Source organism: Bos grunniens, chromosome 8, assembly GCF_055505025.1.
Source record: "Bos grunniens cultivar Pamir isolate PY7600 chromosome 8, Bosgru_T2T1.0, whole genome shotgun sequence".
NCBI lineage: Eukaryota > Metazoa > Chordata > Mammalia > Artiodactyla > Bovidae > Bos > Bos grunniens.
The window spans coordinates 45,097,688-45,116,707 of NC_141172.1; the positions used below are offsets into that span (position 1 = coordinate 45,097,688).

The following is a 19,020-nucleotide window of genomic DNA, read 5'->3' on the forward strand; positions in this document are numbered from 1 at the left end:
GGGATCTCCTGGCAAGAATACTGGAGTGGGTTGCCATTTCCTTCTCTAGGGGATCTTCCCAGCCCAGGGATCAAACCTGGGTCTCCTGCATTGCAGGCAGACGCTTTATCCTCTGAGCCATAGTAATGGCTGTCACCTAGAGGTTCTTTGTAGGAATTGTTCTGTATCTTGATGAGATTTTGATGTATTTGTGGGGAGGCTGGTGATCTCACCGTTTTACTCCTCTGCCATCTTTATCTGTCTCCCCAAACTGTGGAAAATTCTTAATGACATGCGAGTACCAGACCACTGCACCTGTTTCCTGAGAAACCTGTATATGGGTCAAGAAGCAGTAGTTAGAAACAGACATGGAACAACTGACTGGTTCCAGATTGGGAAAGGAGTACATCAAGGCTATATAGTCACCCTGCTTATTTAAATTACATGCAGAATATGTCATAAAAAATGCCAGGCTGGATGAATCACAAGCTTGAATCAATATTGTTGGGAGAAAAACCAACAACCTCAGATATGCAGATGATCTTTCTTGGCTGGCCCTACATCACGTGGCTCGTAGTTTCATTGAGTTAGACAAGGCTGTAATCCATGTGATGAATTTGGTTAGTTTTATGTGATTGTGGTTTTCATTCTATCTGTTCTCTGATGAATGAGGATAAGAGGCTTATGGAAGCTTCCTGATAGGAGGGACTGGCTGTGGGGAAAACTGCATCTTACTCTGGTGGGCAGTGAGTTGTGTTTTTTTTTTTTTGTTTTTTTTTTTTTGCTCCTTGGTAGAAAAGCTATGACCAACCTAGACAGCTTATTAAAAAGCAGAGCTACTACTTTGCCAACAAAGGTCCGTCTAGTCAAAGCTATTGTTTTTCCAGTGGTCATGTATGGATGTGAGAGTTGGACTATAAAGAAAGCTGAGTGCTGAAGAATTGATGCTTTTGAACTGTGGTGTTGGAGAAGACTCTTGAGAGTCCCTTGGACTGCAAGGACATCCAAACAGTCCATCCTAAAGGAAATCAATCCTGCATATTCATTGGAAAAACTGGTGCTGAAGCTCCAGTACTTTGGCCACCTGATCTGAATAACTGACTCATTGGAAAAGACCCTGTTGCTGGGAAAGATTGAGGGCAGGGGGAGAAGGGCACGACAGAGGATGAGATGGTTGGATGGCATCACCGACTCAATGGACATGAGTTTGAGCAAGCTCCAGGAGTTGGTGATAGACTGGGAGTCCTGGCGTGCTGCAGTCCATGGGGTCGCAAAGGGTTCAGATATGACTGAATGACTGAACTGAACTGATGGGCAAGGCTGTTCTCAGTAAATCTTTAATCCAATTTTCTGCTAACTGATGGAACTATGTTCCCTCCCTGTAGTTTGACCTAAGGGCAAACTATGGTAGAGGTAATGGCGACCTTCCCAAAAGGACTTATGCCAGCTTGCCGTACCTCCCAGGACTGCTGCAGTCAGTGCCCCTGACCCTGCTGCAGGCCACTGTTGACCACGCTTCCACCAGAGACTTCTGAAGACTCACAGACAAGCTGGGCTTAGTGTCTTGTGGGGTCACTGCTTGTTTATCCTGGGTCCTGGTGCCCACAGGGTTTTGACCTGGAAAAGGTCAGTTTTCATTCCCATCCTAAAAAAAGGGCAATGCCAAAGAATGTTCACACTAATGTGCAGTTTCTTATATTTCACATGCTAGTAAAGTAATTGTCAAAATCCTTCAAGTTAGACTTCAGCAGTATGTGAACCGAAAGCTTCAGATGTACAAGCTGGATTTAGAAAAGACATAAGAACCAGAAATCAAATTGCTAACATCCACTGGATCATAGAGAAAGGAAGAGAATTCCAGAAAAACATCTACTTCTGCTTCATTGACTATGCTAAAGCCTTTGACTGTATGGGTCACAACAAACTGTGGAAACTTCTTAAAGAGATGGGAATACCAGACCGTCTCTCCTGCCTCCTGAAAAACCTATATGCAGGTCAAGAAGCAATCATTAGAACTGTACATGGAACAACGGACTTGTTTCAGAAGGGAAAGGAGTATATCAAGGCTGTATTTTGTCTCCCTGCTTATTTAACTTATATGCAGAATACATCATGTGAAACTCTAGGCTTGATGAAACAGAAGCTGGAATCAAGATTGCCACAAGAAATATCGATAACCTGAGATATGCAGATGATACCACCCTTATGGCAGAAAGTGTAAGAGGAACTAAAGAGCCTGTTGATGAAGGTGAAAGAGGAGAGTGAAAATGCTGGGTTGAAAATCAATATTCAAAAAACTAAGATCGTGTCATCTAGTCCCACCACTTCATGGCAAATAGAAGGGGAAACAATGGAAACAGTGACTTTATTTTTTGTCCAAAATCACTGTGGATGGTAACTGCAGCTGTGAAATTAAAAGATGCTTGCTCCTTGGAGGAAAAGCTGTGACAGACCTAGACAGCGTAAAAAAGAGCAGAGACATTAGTTTGCTGTCAAAGGTCTGTATCGTTAAAGCTGTGGTTTTTCCAGTAGTCATGTACAGATGTGAGAGTTGGACCATAAAGAAGGCTGATCACCTAAAAGTTGATGCTTTCTAACTGTGGTGTTGGAGAAGACTCTTGAGAGTTCCTTGGACAACAAGGACATCAAACCAGTCAATCCTAAAGGAAATCAATTCTGAGTATTCATTGCAATGACTGATGCTGAAGCTGAAGTTCCAATACTTTGGCCACCTGATGTAAAGAACTGACTCATTGGAAAAGACCCTGATGCTGGGAAAGATTGAAGGCAGGAGGAGAAGGGGACGACAGAGGATGCGATGATTGGTTGGCATCACGGACTCAGTGGACATGAGTTTGAGCAAACTCTAGGATATGGAGAAGGACAAGGAAGCCTGGAGTGCTATCCATGGGGTCACAAAGAGTTAGACATAATTTAGCGTCCGAACAACAATTGATAAAAGTGACTTGTGGTTGCCAAGAATTTTTTTTACTGTTCCTTCACCATGAATAACTTGAGAAACATTGCTTGGAGTAGCCTTGGAGGGTTAGATTTAGGTAGCTATAAGAACTCTTATATAAGATAAAGCAGAGTGATTATACTTGGAGGTAGGATGATGGTTTTAAAAGGAGGAAGTACTCTGATCAGAGTAGTCTGCTTTTAACACTGCTGTTAATGAGATCTGAGACAGTCTCATATTAACTGAGTGAGTAGATGGCCTTTAGCAATATTGGATTGAGGAAGGAGAAGATGTGAATTCATCTCAGAATGAGAGCATTTGTCCAAAATCACTGTGGATGGTAACTGCAGCTGTGAAATTAAAAGATGCTGCTCCTTCAAGGAAAAGCTGTGACAGACCTAGACAGCGTACAAAAGAGCAGAGACGTTACTTTGCTGTCAAATGTAAATGTAAATAATACATTTATTAGACAAACGTAGTAGTGTTTTGGGGGAGTTCTGAGTGCCTGTTTAAGTTATGTGGCCATAAATTTGAAGTAAGACCTGTTTTCAAAAATCTCTCCAATTAGTTCAGTTGTTTAGATCCAGATAAATTGAAGGTATATATTTAGGTTTAATAAGGACTGACCTTTTCCCTTGCTAATGTAAATTAGGAATGGTGTGGGGTCAGCACGTCTTTGCATGGGAGTGATTCTCATGCTGAGTTGTGGAACCTCAGCGGGTGAAGGAAAGAAATGAGGAGGGGGGTGGTTGATGGTAAAAAGATAGTTGGCTCTGTGGTTTGCAGGACTCTGTAGTCAAACAACAGTTGTAATACCATGGAAGTAAAATGGAAGGGAAGGAAGAGGGTGATCAAAGAGTAGGATTGTGGGAATATAGTTTTCGGAGGTGGTATGATTTTTTTGGTGAATGGATATCATTAAATATAACCATAGGAGAGGTTGGCCGAGGTGGTGGTTAGGAAAAGATGGTTGAAGTTGAAGAAGTCAAGGAACACAGAGGCCAAAGACTTAAACTGGTTTTCTGTATGTATGTTGAAATACCATGATGGCCAGCATAATGATGGAAAGAAAAGGTAGTCGTAGTCGGGTGCTAAAGTCATGATTGAATGAAGGGTGTGAGGAAAGATTTTGAGGGAGGCAGTTAACATCGCAAAGATAATGGGTGGTAACGTCTGATCGCATGGTCTTCAAAGGATCCGAAGTGGGGCTCAGTTGATGGAGAAAGTAGTACAGTGGAGATTAATGAGGACACCCTCCCCACCTGAGTCCTGAAGTATCCTGAAGGATTATAGCAGGAAAAGGTCACCATTTGAAAGGGCTCCAGGGAGAAGTGTCTTCCAGCAATCACCAAATTTTACTTAGAACAAGAAGAGAGGGCATTCAGAGAAATTAAATATTCAGAGCAGTATGTGGATAGTATCCTAGCGAACGTGGATTATCTAAGAGGCTTGGACTTACTGTGCCTGAGCTGAACTTGGGTGTACAGATTAGTTAGTTATGGTAGTTTGTTGGATGAAGGTGTTGAATGAGTTAAAAACAGAACTCAAAACTTAGCTAGAAGGACAGGGTACCATCAGGTTGCTTTGCAGTTTTTCAGGTCAGTGTCAAAAGAGACTTCTTGGTGTAAAATTTTTTCAGCAGCTCAGTGATTTTTGGTAGCTTGGTGGTCTCTTTTGCTGGAATTGCAGAAGTTATATTTATTAAATTTCTTGTCCCTTTTTGATTGACTTGGAATTCCTTATGTGTTTGGTGTATTCTTAATTCCATCCTTGTCTCCCATGACCTGCCAGTTTAGTCTCCTAAAACATGGGTTTCCTAGCTGAACACTATGGCTTCTTGTCTGCTTGCTTCTTTCAGGACCATTGAACATTGTTAATTTTCAGTCACCTACACACACATACATACATCTTATTTTTTCAAATTTTTTTATTCACTTCTGTGTGTTGTAGGAGAGGGAATTTTGGCATATATTCAGTTCATTGTCTGATACTGTCAAAGCTAAACTTTTAAAAAGGAAAATTGATACCAACCCAAATTTCCAAAGATCCCCTGGAGAAGTTCACAGCAGCCCACTCCAGTATTCTTGCCTGGAGAATCCCATGGACAGAGGAGCCTGGCAAGCTGCAATCCATAAGGTTGCAAAGAGTAGGACACAACTGAAGCAGCTTAGCATGCATGTACCCTGAACATAAGCATATAGATTGAGGATTGAAATCTTAAAATATTAATTTGAATTGCTAGTAGAAAGTAACTGAAAAAAAATGGTTTATTTTGGTTTAAAATTAGTAGGATATAATCTTCATCATCGTTTCTGTTATTACTGCTTTATTGAATGTTTGTTGTACCATATAACTATTTTCAGCTTTATGATGTATGTGAAATCTTCCTGTAAATATTTAGAGATCTGCTGATTGGCTTTATAAATATTTTGCTTATTCAGCAAATATATAATGAATGCTACTATATACTAAGCACTGCTCTGGATACTTGGTATGTATTACTGAACAAGTAAAGAGACAAGCAGTCTGGTAGGATTAGCAGTCTAATTCTAGCGGGATACCTTTTAGTGAGGAAAAAACCCATATTCTTAGAGTGTTTGCATTTTTAAAACTATTATCACTATAAAAACCATATAAACCAGGAGAAAAAACAATCTCTAATACTAATCTGCTTTTGTTTTATTAGATTGAGGAGCTTCAGCAGGCTTTAACAGTAAAACAAAATGAAGAGCATGACCGACAGAGGAGAATAAGTAACACCCGCAAAATGATAGAAGATTTGCAAAATGAACTGAGGACCACAGAAAACTGTGAGAATCTTCAACCCCAAATTGATGGCATTACAAATGATCTGAGACGAGTTCAAGATGAAAAGGCATTATGCGAAAGCGAGATAATTGATAAGCGAAAAGAGAGGGAAACTCTAGAGAAGGAGAAGAGGAGTAAGTTTTATTAAACTTAGAGTGAAGACATGTTTATAAAATGGGAGATACGTCTCTGTTGATAGACTTTCTTCTTTCCCTGATCATGCCTAAGTGTTCCACTCTGCTTATTGAGGAAGCTCATTTAATACCTGTATCTGTTGGGTAATGATTTGCCACTAGCAGACCATTGTCTTAGGTCAGATTATGGCAGTTGATTTAATTCCCTAAAAATACTTTGTTTTCTGTACAGTCACTCAGTTTTCCGTTACTTCTCAGGTCAAATTTAAGCTCTTTATTCTAGCTTTCTTCCTTGAAGCCTCTCCAGTTTCATAATTTTTTTTTTTTCCTGTAGATCATATGGCTAGATCATTATTCAGAGGAGCTCTTACAGTCTGTCTTTTCAGTATATATGACTAAAATCAGTTAAAAAACATTTTAAAATGTATTTAGCAAAATGCTAGGTGTATGGTTTTAAGAGAAGAAAAAACTAGATAAGACAACTTCCTGATTCACTGTCAAGAGTAAGCACTCTTTAACTATTTCACCAATTTTTCTTCTAGTGGTTTTTCATGTATCTTAATCATATTTTTGTTTCTCCACATCTTGGTTAATCAACTTTAGATATCATCTTTTAATAGTTTGTTTCTTTAGATGTGAATTTCAACTCATGACACCTCTCTTAACCTATTGTTGTAATTCCTCAAGTGGGATTATTGTTTTAATATTAGTAATCATATATTAATGTGACTTACTATAAATATTCTTACTCTTTTTGTCATTTAGCATTTGTTGATAATGCTTTTTGCTTTTTGCTTTCCTCCTTTCTCATAATCTAAATCTGTAATGTGTACTCTGGTTTTTATAGTTTAAAGGCTGAAATATATTTTATTGAGAACCATAATAAATGTTATATGTTCTGTTTATGGGTTAATTCAAACAGCTAGAAATGCTAAGTATAATTTATGTTATTACAACAGTGAAACTTGTTCACAACAGAGCCAAGTAGTATATTACGACCTTATTTCCATTCATTGATAATTTTTTTTAAAGATTTTAATTTATCATTTTTTAGAAATGCCATGTAGTTTGGCATTTCCTTAATTGGGAAAAAAAGTATCTTCAAGTTCTGAAACCTTCCATCCTCCCCCTCCCATCTAAACTGATTGTTCTCAAGGTCTGTTACATGAATGATACCTAGGACTTGTCTCACACTTTTACTGTGTTGGATAAATAGCTGTTGCTGAATTCTGTGTCTTCATTTTTTTTTAATTCCTTATTTTCTAAGAGTACATCTTCAGGTAACCTCCTAGGAAGAGATACTTGAGAATTGAGTCTTTGCATCCCTGAAAAATCTTTACTTTGTTATCTCCCTTTTTTGTTGTATATAAAAATCTGGCTTGAAAACAATTTTTCTCAGAATTTTGAACACCTATTATGATTGTTTTTTTGATAGGAAGTCTAGTGTTTTCTCATTTTGTACATGACTTGTTTATTTTTGATAGCTTAAAGATCATCTTGTATCCCAGATGTTTGGAAATTTGAGAATGATTTGTCCACGGTGGGTCTTTTTCACTCTGCTGGATACTTGCTGAGTGGTATTTATAGCTTTTAGATCTAAGATACTCTTTTGTATTATTAATAGGTTATTTTACTAATTAAAGTTTTCAGAGAAATAATGCTTTGGTTATTTTCTCCCAATTTTAGGTGTAGATGATCATATTGTACGTTTTGACAATCTTATGAATCAAAAAGAAGATAAACTGAGACAGAGATATCGTGATACCTATGATGCTGTTTTATGGCTAAGAAATAACAGAGACAAATTTAAGCAAAGAGTCTGTGAGCCCATAATGCTCACGGTAAGAAATTTGTTCATCTTAGTAATATCGGTTAGTTTTATTATTATAATCATTGTAGATTTTGTTGTTTTAAGAATTCTTAGTCTTATTAACACCGTGGTTTTCTGTTAGTAGATTTGTGGCATCTGGTATGCTGCTGAATCTGCACCCTTTTTAAAGGGTCTTTGATAATAAACCTATGAACTGTTTCTTGATACAAGTATGAAACTGGCAGCTTCTTTTTTTTCTTTCTTTTTTTTTTTTAAATTTTTTTATTACTTTATTTCTCATGTGTTCCCCATCCTGAACCCTCCTCCCTCCTCCCTCCCCATACCATCCCTCTGGGTCATCCCAGTGCACCAGCCCCAAGCATCCAGCATCGTGCATTGAACCTGGACTGGCATCTCGTTTCATACATGACATTTCACATGTTTCAATGCCATTCTCCCAAATCTTCCCACCCTCTCCCTCTCCCACAGAGTCCATAAGCCTGTTCTATACATCAGTGTCTCTTTTGCTGTCTCGTATACAGGGTTATCATTACCATCTTTCTAAATTCCATATATATGCGTTAGTATACTGTATTGGTGTTTTTCCTTCTGGCTTACTTCACTCTGTATAATAGGCTCCAGTTTCGTCCACCTCATTAGAACTGATTCAAATGTATTCTTTTTAATGGCTGAGTAATACTCCATTGTGTATATGTACCACAGCTTTCTTATCCATTCATCTGCAGATGGACATCTAGGTTGCTTCCATGTCCTGGCTATTATAAACAGTGCTGCGATGAACATTGGGGTACACGTGTCTCTTTCCCTTCTGGTTTCCTCAGTGTGTATGCCCAGCAGTGGGATTGCTGGATCATAAGGCAGTTCTATTTCCAGTTTTTTAAGGAATCTCCACACTGTTCTCCATAGTGGCTGTACTAGTTTGCATTCCCACCAACAGTGTAAGAGGGTTCCCTTTTCTCCACACCCTCTCCAGCATTTATTATTTGTAGACTTTTGGATGGCAGCCCTTCTGACTGGTGTGAAATGGTATCTCATAGTGGTTTTGATTTGCATTTCTCTGATAATGAGTGATGTTGAGCATCTTTTCATGTGTTTGTTAGCCATCTGTATGTCTTCTTTGGAGAAATGTCTATTTAGATCTTTGGCCCATTTTTTGATTGGGTCATTTATTTTTCTGGAGTTGAGCTGTAGGAGTTGCTTGTATATTTTTGAGATTAGTTGTTTGTCAGTTGTTTCATTTGGTATTATTTTCTCCCATTCTGAAGGCTGTCTTTTCACCTTGCTAATAGTTTCCTTTGATGTGCAGAAGCTTTTAAGTTTAATTAGGTCCCATTTGTTTATTTTTGCTTTTATTTCCAATATTCTGGGAGGTGGGTCATAGAGGATCCTGCCGTGATGTATGTCAGAGAGTGTTTTGCCTATGTTCTCCTCTAGGAGTTTTATAGTTTCTGGTCTTACGTTGAGATCTTTAATCCATTTTGAGTTTATTTTTGTATATGGTGTTAGAAAGTGTTCTAGTTTCATTCTTTTACAGGTGGTTGACCAGATTTCCCAGCACCACTTGTTAAAGAGATTGTCTTTAATCCATTGTATATTCTTGCCTCCTTTGTCAAAGATAAGGTGTCCATATGTGCGTGGATTTATCTCTGGGCTTTCTATTTTGTTCCATTGATCTATATTTCTGTCTTTGTGCCAGTACCATACTGTCTTGATAACTGTGGCTTTGTAGTAGAGCCTGAAGTCAGGTAGGTTGATTCCTCCAGTTCCATTTTTCTTTCTCAAGATCGCTTTGGCTATTCGAGGTTTTTTGTATTTCCATACAAATTGTGAAATTATTTGTTCTAGCTCTGTGAAGAATACTGTTGGTAGCTTGATAGGGATTGCATTGAATCTATAAATTGCTTTGGGTAGTATACTCATTTTCACTATATTGATTCTTCAATCCATGAACATGGTATATTTCTCCATCTATTAGTGTCCACTTTGATTTCTTTCACCAGTGTTTTATAGTTTTCTATATATAGGTCTTTAGTTTCTTTAGGTAGATATATTCCTAAGTATTTTATTCTTTCCGTTGCAATGGTGAATGGAATTGTTTCCTTAATTTCTCTTTCTGTTTTCTCATTATTAGTGTATAGGAATGCAAGGGATTTCTGTGTGTTGATTTTATATCCTGCAACTTTACTATAATCATTGATTAGTTCTAGTAATTTTCTGGTGGAGTCTTTAGGGTTTTCTATGTAGAAGATCATGTCACCTGCAAATAGTGAGAGTTTTACTTCTTCTTTTCCAATTTGGATTCCTTTTATTTCTTTTTCTGCTCTGATTGCTGTGGCCAAAACTTCCAAAACTATGTTGAATAGTAATGGTGAAAGTGGGCACCCTTGTCTTGTTCCTGACTTTAGAGGAAATGCTTTCAATTTTTCACCATTGAGGATAATGTTTGCTGTGGATTTGTCATATATAGCTTTTATTATGTTGAGGTATGTTCCTTCTATTCCTGCTTTCTGGAGAGTTTTTATCATAAATGGGTGTTGAATTTTGTCAAAGGCTTTCTCTGCATCTGTTGAGATAATCATATGGTTTTTGTTTTTCAATTTGTTAATGTGGTGTATTACATTGATTGATTTGTGGATATTGAAGAATCCTTGCATCCCTGGGATAAAGCCCACTTGGTCATGGTGTATGATCTTTTTAATGTGTTCTTGGATTCTGATTGCTAGAATTTTGTTTAGGATTTTTGCATCTATATTCATCAGTGATATTGGCCTGTAGTTTTCTTTTTTTGTGGGATCTTTGTCAGGTTTTGGTATTAGGGTGATGGTGGCCTCATAGAATGAGTTTGGAAGTTTACCTTCCTCTGCAATTTTCTGGAAGAGTTTGAGCAGGATAGGTGTTAGCTCTTCTCTAAATTTTTGGTAGAATTCAGCTGTGAAGCCATCTGGACCTGGGCTTTTGTTTGCTGGAAGATTTTTGATTACAGTTTCAATTTCCGTGCTTGTGATGGGTCTGTTAAGGTTTTCTATTTCTTCCTGGTCGAGTTTTGGAAAGTTGTACTTTTCTAAGAATTTGTCCATTTCTTCCTCGTTGTCCATTTTATTGGCATATAATTGTCTCTTATGATCCTTTGTATTTCTGTGTTGTCTGTTGTGATCTCTCCATTTTCGTTTCTAATTTTATTGATTTGATTTTTCTCCCTTTGTTTCTTGATGAGTCTGGCTAATGGTTTATCAATTTTATTTATCCTTTCAAAGAACCAGCTTTTGGCTTTGTTGATTTTTGCTATGGTCTCTTTTGTTTCTTTTGCATTTATTTCTGCTCTAATTTTTAAGATTTCTTTCCTTCTACTAACCCTGGGGTTCTTCATTTCTTCCTTTTCTAGTTGCTTTTAGGTGTAGAAACTGGCAGCTTATTGACCAAGAATCATGTATAAACTTGGTTATCTGGTTCCTTTGGCAATTGCTATTTTTTGGTTATAATAGGCAATGTAGTAAATTCTGCCAAAGAGGTAGAAAACTTCTGTATATATGCTACTGATAAGGGGGTACCCGACAGGACAAACAAGAAAATCATCTGCTACAAAAATGAAGCATTCTGAGGATTCTGAGAGTCAAAACCAACAATTTATTGACCTCATAAACATTTGATAGGTCTTATTGGTAACCATGGGTCATCAAGAATAGGGCAAGCTGTATTTGGTAAATTATTTAATCAAATGTGGGTGTGGATTTAATAGGAAGATTTCCATCTAAAATATTTAAAATAGTAAGTTGGGCTATGAGAAGGAATGAAAAAAAAAAACACCATTCTTTGCTAATGATATGTTAGACATTAAAACTTACCCCAAAACAATAAAAGGATCATTTTTACTAGATGACTCTTTCTTAACTTTGGGAAAGAATTCATTGCAGATCCTTGCAGGATTCATGACAAGTTCTGTTTTCTGTAACTCCTGTTTATAATATGCTTTATTCAAAATCATTTCATATAGTTCTTTGTCTTTTATTAGAGCGTGCACTGTATTAGCAAAATTAGTGGGCATAATACTGTGTTCGCTTTTTGCTCAAATACGTATTATTAGAATATTTTTGCCAGATCAGGAAGGGAATACCTCTTTTGGATGCAGACATTATTATTTTTATTAATCTAGTAAGGATTGAAAGAAAACACAAGAAAAAAATACGTGACTCTTAGTATAATAAATTATAATACAAGTGTTATTTTCAACAGATTTTTTATTAAAATGCCAACCTCAAAATACTGTCATCTTCTTGTCACTTGATTTCCTGATAGTAGTCAGTCACCAAGTCAGATTACTAGCTGGCATGTATTTACTTTTTAAATTACATTTGAGTCTGAGATAAAGGGAGATACTCTGTTATTTTATCCTTTCCTGGAACAACCTTTTACCTTTCCTACCACTTCCTTCCAGCAGTATCCTGCCCACACTTAACTCTACCTCCAAAGGCCTTAAAGTGTTGCCACAGGTCTCTATTTACTAATATAAGGGGGCATTTATGATAAGTTCATGAATTTTAAAACAGATTACAGGATAGATATTAGAAAGGTTTCATTTTTTAAAAATAGCGAAACAGGAGTCTGCCATTAACTACCAGAACATCTTGGAGTGCTACACCTCCTATGGGTACCTGTCTATGTCTTAGTACTTTGTGAAGACATTGCTTTGAAGAACTTTGCCAAATATTTTCTTCACCAATCTCGTAAGGAATAAGAGCTCACTAAAAAGCTGATCAAGGTGTGAAACCAACAGGGTGGCCAAATCTTCCTTCAGGATATCAGCAGTGGAGTGTGTATACACTTGGAAAAAATTGTCAATTACTACAGGAAATGCAGAAACTGACCAGTGACAAGAATGACCCCTACTTTATGTGGCTTCTTTGAGATTCATTACCTAAACAAGCAGGTGAAATTCATCTAAGAGTTGGATGTCCATGTAACCAGTTTACAGAATGTGTGGGCCCCAGAGTCTAATATGGCAGAAAATCTCTGATAAGTGTATCCTGGGGGAGAATGAGAGCTAAGTCCTAGGTTAGCATATCTATTAAAAAAAAAAATTTCCTTTGGTGATATTGGGGTTACTTTATCCACTTTATTTTTTTTTCATTTGTTCCATTCCTTCCAACAAAGTAGTTTGATACCAAAAAATTTGTGGAACAGTAGACATTTAATGTCTATAGCATTTATGTCTGTGTAACAATATTTTATATGGCTGTGATTTTTTTTCTGTTTGCTTGTGTATCAGTTTTCCCATGTTTCTATACTGATCGATATTCTGTCATTTCAAGTAATACTGACCAACAATTTATGTGACAAACATGGTACTAATTTTTTAATATTATTTCTTTTAATCCACTTTTAGTCCCATGAAATATAAACTGTTTTACTCTACCCATTTTACAGATGAAGTAACTAAAGCTTTCAGAGATTTAGGTGGTACTTGATCAAGATCAGGATAGGAATGGAAGTGACATCTGTTGGATCCTAGAGCCCTGGCTCTTGAGCTATTGATATCTTAGTATTTTCCATAGCACTGAGCCTCACATGCAGAAATCTCTATTAGTCAGTATTTTTAAAATAAGTGATTAAGTTTATGCTCTTGTAGTATAAACCTAAGACCTAAGGTTTCTCTTGAAAGCACTAATGAGTGAGTGAGTGAAGTCGCTCAGTCGTGTCTGACTCTTTGTGACCCCATGGACTATAGCCTACCAGGCTCCTCTGTCCATGAGATTTTCCAGGCAAGAATACTGGAGTGGGTTTCCATTTCCTTCTCCAGAAGATCTTCCCAACCCAGGGATTGAACTCAGGTCTCCCACATTGTAGGCAGAGTTACAATTAAACCATTGCAAGTTTTTTTCATTAGGCTCAAAATTTTATTTAGGCCTTTGTATTTTTATAACTAATTAGTTTTTGCCATGGATAGTATGAATTTCTCTTAAAGACAATATGCATTAGGTGCTGTTAAAGTCTTAGCTTTTGCTTTACTATGTATGGACAGTAAATTAAACAGATGTTTTAAGATGTTGACTCTTCAATACCAAACTTCTTTTTTAATCTTTTTTCTCAAGGATTGAATTTTAACCTAATTAAATAAATCTAAGTTAGATATAGTTACATTCTAGTAATCAGTTTGGGTTTCATGAAAATCAGCTTTTCTTTTTGTTTTGTTTAGATAAATATGAAAGATAATAAAAATGCCAAATACATTGAAAATCATATTCCATCAAATGACCTAAGAGCTTTTGTGTTTGAAAATCAAGAAGATATGGAGGTTTTCCTCAAAGAGGCAAGTATTAACCAGCATAATATTTTAACTCACTTCACACTTATTTTCCAGTGCTTGAGTTTTTAACTTCAATCTGGAGCAAAAAATGATAATGACCTATTTTACCAGCAATAACTCTTATGTAAAATCATTCAAATTCACTAATTTCTTTTTTGTGCCATTACTGAGGATTGAATTTGTTTTACAAAAGGACAAACAGCCCATAATTCCATCTGTAACATATTTTGAAATTATGATTTGGAATTAATATGAAGTAATTCTGTCACATTAAGAAAAAGAAACATCTTAATGATAAGCCTTTGGTCTTGGACATCCTTTTTGGAAATGTATTGGAATGAACTCAGTTTTTCTTTGGAGAGGGAAATAATATAATATTGCTTCTTATTATAAATAAAACATCTGCACTTCCCTGATGGTCCAGTGGGTAAGACTGTACTTCCAGTGCGGGGAGTACAGGTTCAGTTCCTGGTTGGCGAATTGAGGTCCCATGGGCTACATGGTGCACCCAAATAAATGAAACTTTAAAAAGAGTGAGAATCCTATGTCTGACTAGAAAAACACCACTGACCAAGAATCTAAGCCACTAGAAACCAGCATGGCTCAAACTTTGAATTCTGGCTTTGCTGCTGTTTTCAAAAACTCAGTGCTTTGTATCTTAATTTCTTCACTGTAAAATGGAGATAATATCTACTTCAAAATATGGTCATGATGATTAAATAAATTATTAAATGAAAAAGTTAAGAGCAGTGTTAGGTACTGTAGTTTTCACTGTATAATATTAATATATATTGTGAGCTATGTATGTTACTGTCTTGTCAGTAAGATTTCTTTTTCCTTTTGCAATATGCCTTCTACTTTTTAAAAAACCCTGGAAAGATGAACTTTTTCTAGTAAGTCTAAGTAAGGACAGGACCCTGAATCAGCTTAAGTGGTCCTCTGTTTCTCTGGTACCCAAGTTACTGGGGAAAATCTTTACTTTCTTTGACTTTCACTATATTGACCGCCTTCTGGTTTGGGAGTTGGCAAGGAATATGAATATATGATGACCAGATAAAAAGGCTGAATCTACAGAAGTATAAAATGGATTCCAAAAAGTTAAGCATTTGTGTAGTTAGAGCTATTTAAGTCTAAACAGTTGGGTTCTTGACCTGATGTCACTGAAAAAGTAGTTTACTTGGATTATAAGTCTGTGAGACATGGTACAGTGTGAAGGGCCTGGAGTCAGGTGTAATTAGATGTTTTCTGTTTTCTAAATGATCAGCTTAGCCTACACTGAGTAACTGGATTTGCCTCAAAAACTCATGCTTCCTCTGTGCTAAGAATTTGAACCATATAATAAGACATTTGTGTCCACCTCTTTTGTGACCCCATGACTGTAGCCACCAGGCTCCTCTGTTCATGGGATTTCCCAGGCAAGAATACTGGAGTGGGTTGCCATTCCCTTCTCTAGGGGATCTTCCCAACTAAGGGATCAAACCTGTGTCTCCTGCATCTCCTGCATTGGCAGGTGCATTCTTTTACCACTGAACCACCAGGGAAGCCCCAATAATATGACATAGGTTCCAGGAAATTTGACCTTTTATTTTTCTTGTATTATGAGAACTATCCATTGTATCTCATTATTAGGACTAGAACTGCTTGTATGTGTGATTTTGTGTGTGTGTATATTTTAAATTATGAAGTTTATTGTATGTAATCTCCTCATGTAATTATGTCTTCTAGAATACCATTTCCCATCCTTTGGTAACTTACAAACCAGTTGCTCAACTGTGTTGTTGTTCAGTCACTCAATTGTGTCAGACTCTTTGTGAACCCATGAACTACAGCACACCAGGCTTCCCTGTCCTTCGTTGTTTGCCAGAGTTTGCTTAAACCCATTTCCATTGAGTCGGTGATGCCATCCAGCCATCTCATCCTCTGTGGTCCCTTTCTCCTACAGCTTCCAATCTTTCCCAGCATCAGGGTTTTTCCCGTGAGTCAGCTCTTCCTATCAGGTGGCCAGAGTATTGGAGTTTCAGCTTCAGCATCAGTCCTTCCAGTGAATGTTCAGGACTGATTTCCTTTAGGATTGTCTGGTTTGATCTTGCAGTCTAAGGGACTCTCAAGAGTCTTCTCCAACACCACAGTTCAAAGGCATCAGTTCTTTGGCACTCAGCCTTTTTTATTGTCCAGCTCTCACATCTGTACATGGCTACTGGAAAAACCAGAGCTTTGACTATATGGACCTTTGTCATCAAAGTAATGTCTTTGCTTTTCATTACACTGTCTAGCTTTGTCATAGCTTTTCTATCAGGGAGCAAGCGTCTTTTAATTTCATGGCTGCAGTCACCATTTTCAGTGATTCTGGAGCCCAAGAAAATAAAATCCGTCTCTGTTTTTGTTGTTTCCCATCTATTTGCCATGAAATGATGGTATTAGATGCCATGATCTTAGTTTTTTGAATGTTGAATTTTAAGCCAGCTTTTTCATTCTCCTCTTTCACCTTCATCAAGAGGCTCTTTAATTCCTCTTTGCTTTCTGCCATTAAGGTGGTGTCATCTTCATATCTTTATTGATATTTCTCCCAGCAATCTTGATTTCAGGTTATGCCTTATGCAGCCTGACATTTTGCATCACGTACTCTGCATAGGGGTTAGATAAGCGGGGTGACGGCATTACAGCCTTGATGTACTCCTTTCCCAATTTTGAACCATTCTGTTGTTCCATATCTGGTTCTCACTATTGCTTGACCTGCATACAGGTTTCACAGGAGTCAGGCAAGGCAGTCTGATATTCCCATCTCTTGAAAAATTTTCCACAGTTTGTTGTGATCCACAGAGTCAGAGGCTTCAGCATAGTTGGTGAAGCAGTAGATGTTTTTTTGGAACTCTCTTGCTTTTTCTATGATCCAGTAGATGTTGGCAGTTTGATCTCTGGTTTCTTTGCTTTTTCTAAATCCAGCTTGTTGTACATCTGGAAGTTCTTGGTTCACATACTCTTGAAGCCTACCTTGAAGGATTTTGAGCATTACCCTGCAAGCATGTGAAATGAGTGCAATTGTGCAGTAGTTTCAACATTATTTGGACTTGCGTTTTTTGAGGATTGGAATGAAAACTGACCTTTTCCAGTCCTGTGGCCACTGCTGAGTTTTCCAGATTTGCTGACATATTGAGTGCAGCACTTTAACAGCATCATACTTTAGGCTTTGAAATAGCTTAGCTGGAATTCCATCACCTCCACTAGCTTTGTTCGTAATGATGCTTCCTAAAGCACATTTGACTTCGCACTCCAGGATGTCGAGCTCTAGGTGAGTGATCACACCATCGTGGTTATCTGGGTCATGAAGATCTTTTTTGTACAGTTCTTCTTTGTACTCTTGTCTATGTGTCTGACTCTGCAACCTCATGGACTGTACAGTCCATGGAATTCTCCAGGGCAGAATACTGGAGTGGGTAGCCGTTCCCTTCTCCAAGGGATCTTCCCAGGTCATCCACATTGCAAGTAGATTATTTACCAGCTGAACCACACGGGAAGCCCATGTTCTTGCCACCTCTTCTTAATATCTTCTGCTTCTGTTAGGTCTATACTGTTTCTGTCCTTTATTGTGCCCATCTTTGCATGAAATGTTCCATTGGTATCTCCAGTTTTCTTGAAGAGATCTCTAATCTTTACCATTCTATTGTTTTCCTCTGTTTCTTTGCATTGTTCACTTAAAAGGCTTTCTTATCTCTCCTTACTGTTCTTTGGAACTCTGCATTCAGATGGGTGTATCTTTGCCTTTTTCCTTTGCCTTTCACTTCTCTTCTTTACTCAGCTATTTGTAAGGCCTCCTCAGACAACCATTTACCTTCTTGCATTTCTTTTTCTTTGGGATGGTTTTGGTCACCACCTCTATACAGTGTGATGAACCTCCGTCTATAGTTCTTCAGGCAGGAGACTGCCTGCCTGAAGATCTAATCCCTTCCATCTGTTTGTCACTTCTACTCTATAATCGTAAGGAATTTGATTTAGGAAGTACTTGAGTAGCCTAGTGGTTTCCCTATGTTCTTCAGTTTAAGTCTGAATTTTGCAATAAGGAGTTCATGATGTGAGCCACAGTTAGCTCCTTGTTTTGTTTTTGCTGACTGTATAGAGCTTCTCCATCTTCGGCTACAAAGAATATAAACAGTCTGATTTCTATATTGACCATCTGGTGATGTCCATGTGTAGAGTCTTCTCTTGTGTTGTTGGAAGAAAGCGTTTGCTATGACCAATGTGTTCTCTTGGTAAAACTGTTAGCTTTTGCCCTACTTCATTTTGTATTACAGGACCAAACTTGCCTGTTACTCCAGGTATCTCTCGACTTCCTACTTTTGCATTCCAGTCCCCTATGATGAAAAGGACATCTTTTTTGTGTGTGTGTGTGTGTTCTAGAAGGTCTTGTAGATCTTCAGCTTAGGCTTCTTCAGCATTAGTGTTTGGGGCATAGACTTGGATTACTGTGGTATTGAATGGTTTGCCTTGCAGACAAACAGATCATTTTGTCATTTTTGAGATTGCACCCAAGTACTACATTTCAGTCTCTTTTTTTGACTGTGAGGGCCACTCCGTTCTTTCTAAGGGATTCTTGCTCACAGTAGTAGATATAATGTTCATCTAAATTAAATTTGCCCATTCCTGTCCATTTTAGTTCAGATTTCTAAAATGTCGATGTTCATTCTTGCCATCTTATGTTTGACCACTTCCAATTTACCTTGATTCATGGAGCTAACATTCCAGGTTTCTGTGTAATACTGTTCTTTAGAGCAGCGGACTTTACTTTCACCACCAGACACATCCACAACTGGGCATTGTTTCCACTTTGGCTCAGCTTCTTCATTCCTTCTGAAGCTATTTCTCTCCTCTCCTCCAAACTATTCCAAAGAAGTTCTGAGTCACTGCTGCAAAAGTTCTAGGTCCCACAACAGACTTCCCAACCTGGGGATCCAACAAAGGGATTGAGAATCCCCAGGGAATTTGACTTTGAAGGACAGTGGCATTTGATTAC

At 37.6% G+C, this 19,020-nt stretch overlaps 1 protein-coding gene across 12 annotated transcripts in view; it reads left to right on the forward strand.

Moving 5' to 3' along the window:
- SMC5 (structural maintenance of chromosomes 5) overlaps window positions 1–19,020 on the forward strand; it is a 118,016-nt gene that overhangs the window by 75,076 nt on the left and 23,920 nt on the right. For 7 of the 12 annotated variants that reach the window (XR_015169700.1, XR_015169701.1, XR_015169702.1 and 4 more), the window contains 3 exons: window positions 5,625–5,880; window positions 7,567–7,751; window positions 13,902–14,015. Coding sequence is in view for 8 of the 12 variants with exons in the window: in XM_086415501.1 (XP_086271627.1) it covers window positions 5,625–5,880; window positions 7,567–7,751; window positions 13,902–14,015 (555 nt within the window). In the remaining 4 variants the exon portion in view is untranslated. The remainder of the gene's footprint in view (window positions 1–5,624; window positions 5,881–7,566; window positions 7,752–13,901; window positions 14,016–19,020) is intronic. The other 5 variants (XR_015169703.1, XM_086415502.1, XM_086415498.1 and 2 more) reach the window with 1 other exon arrangement.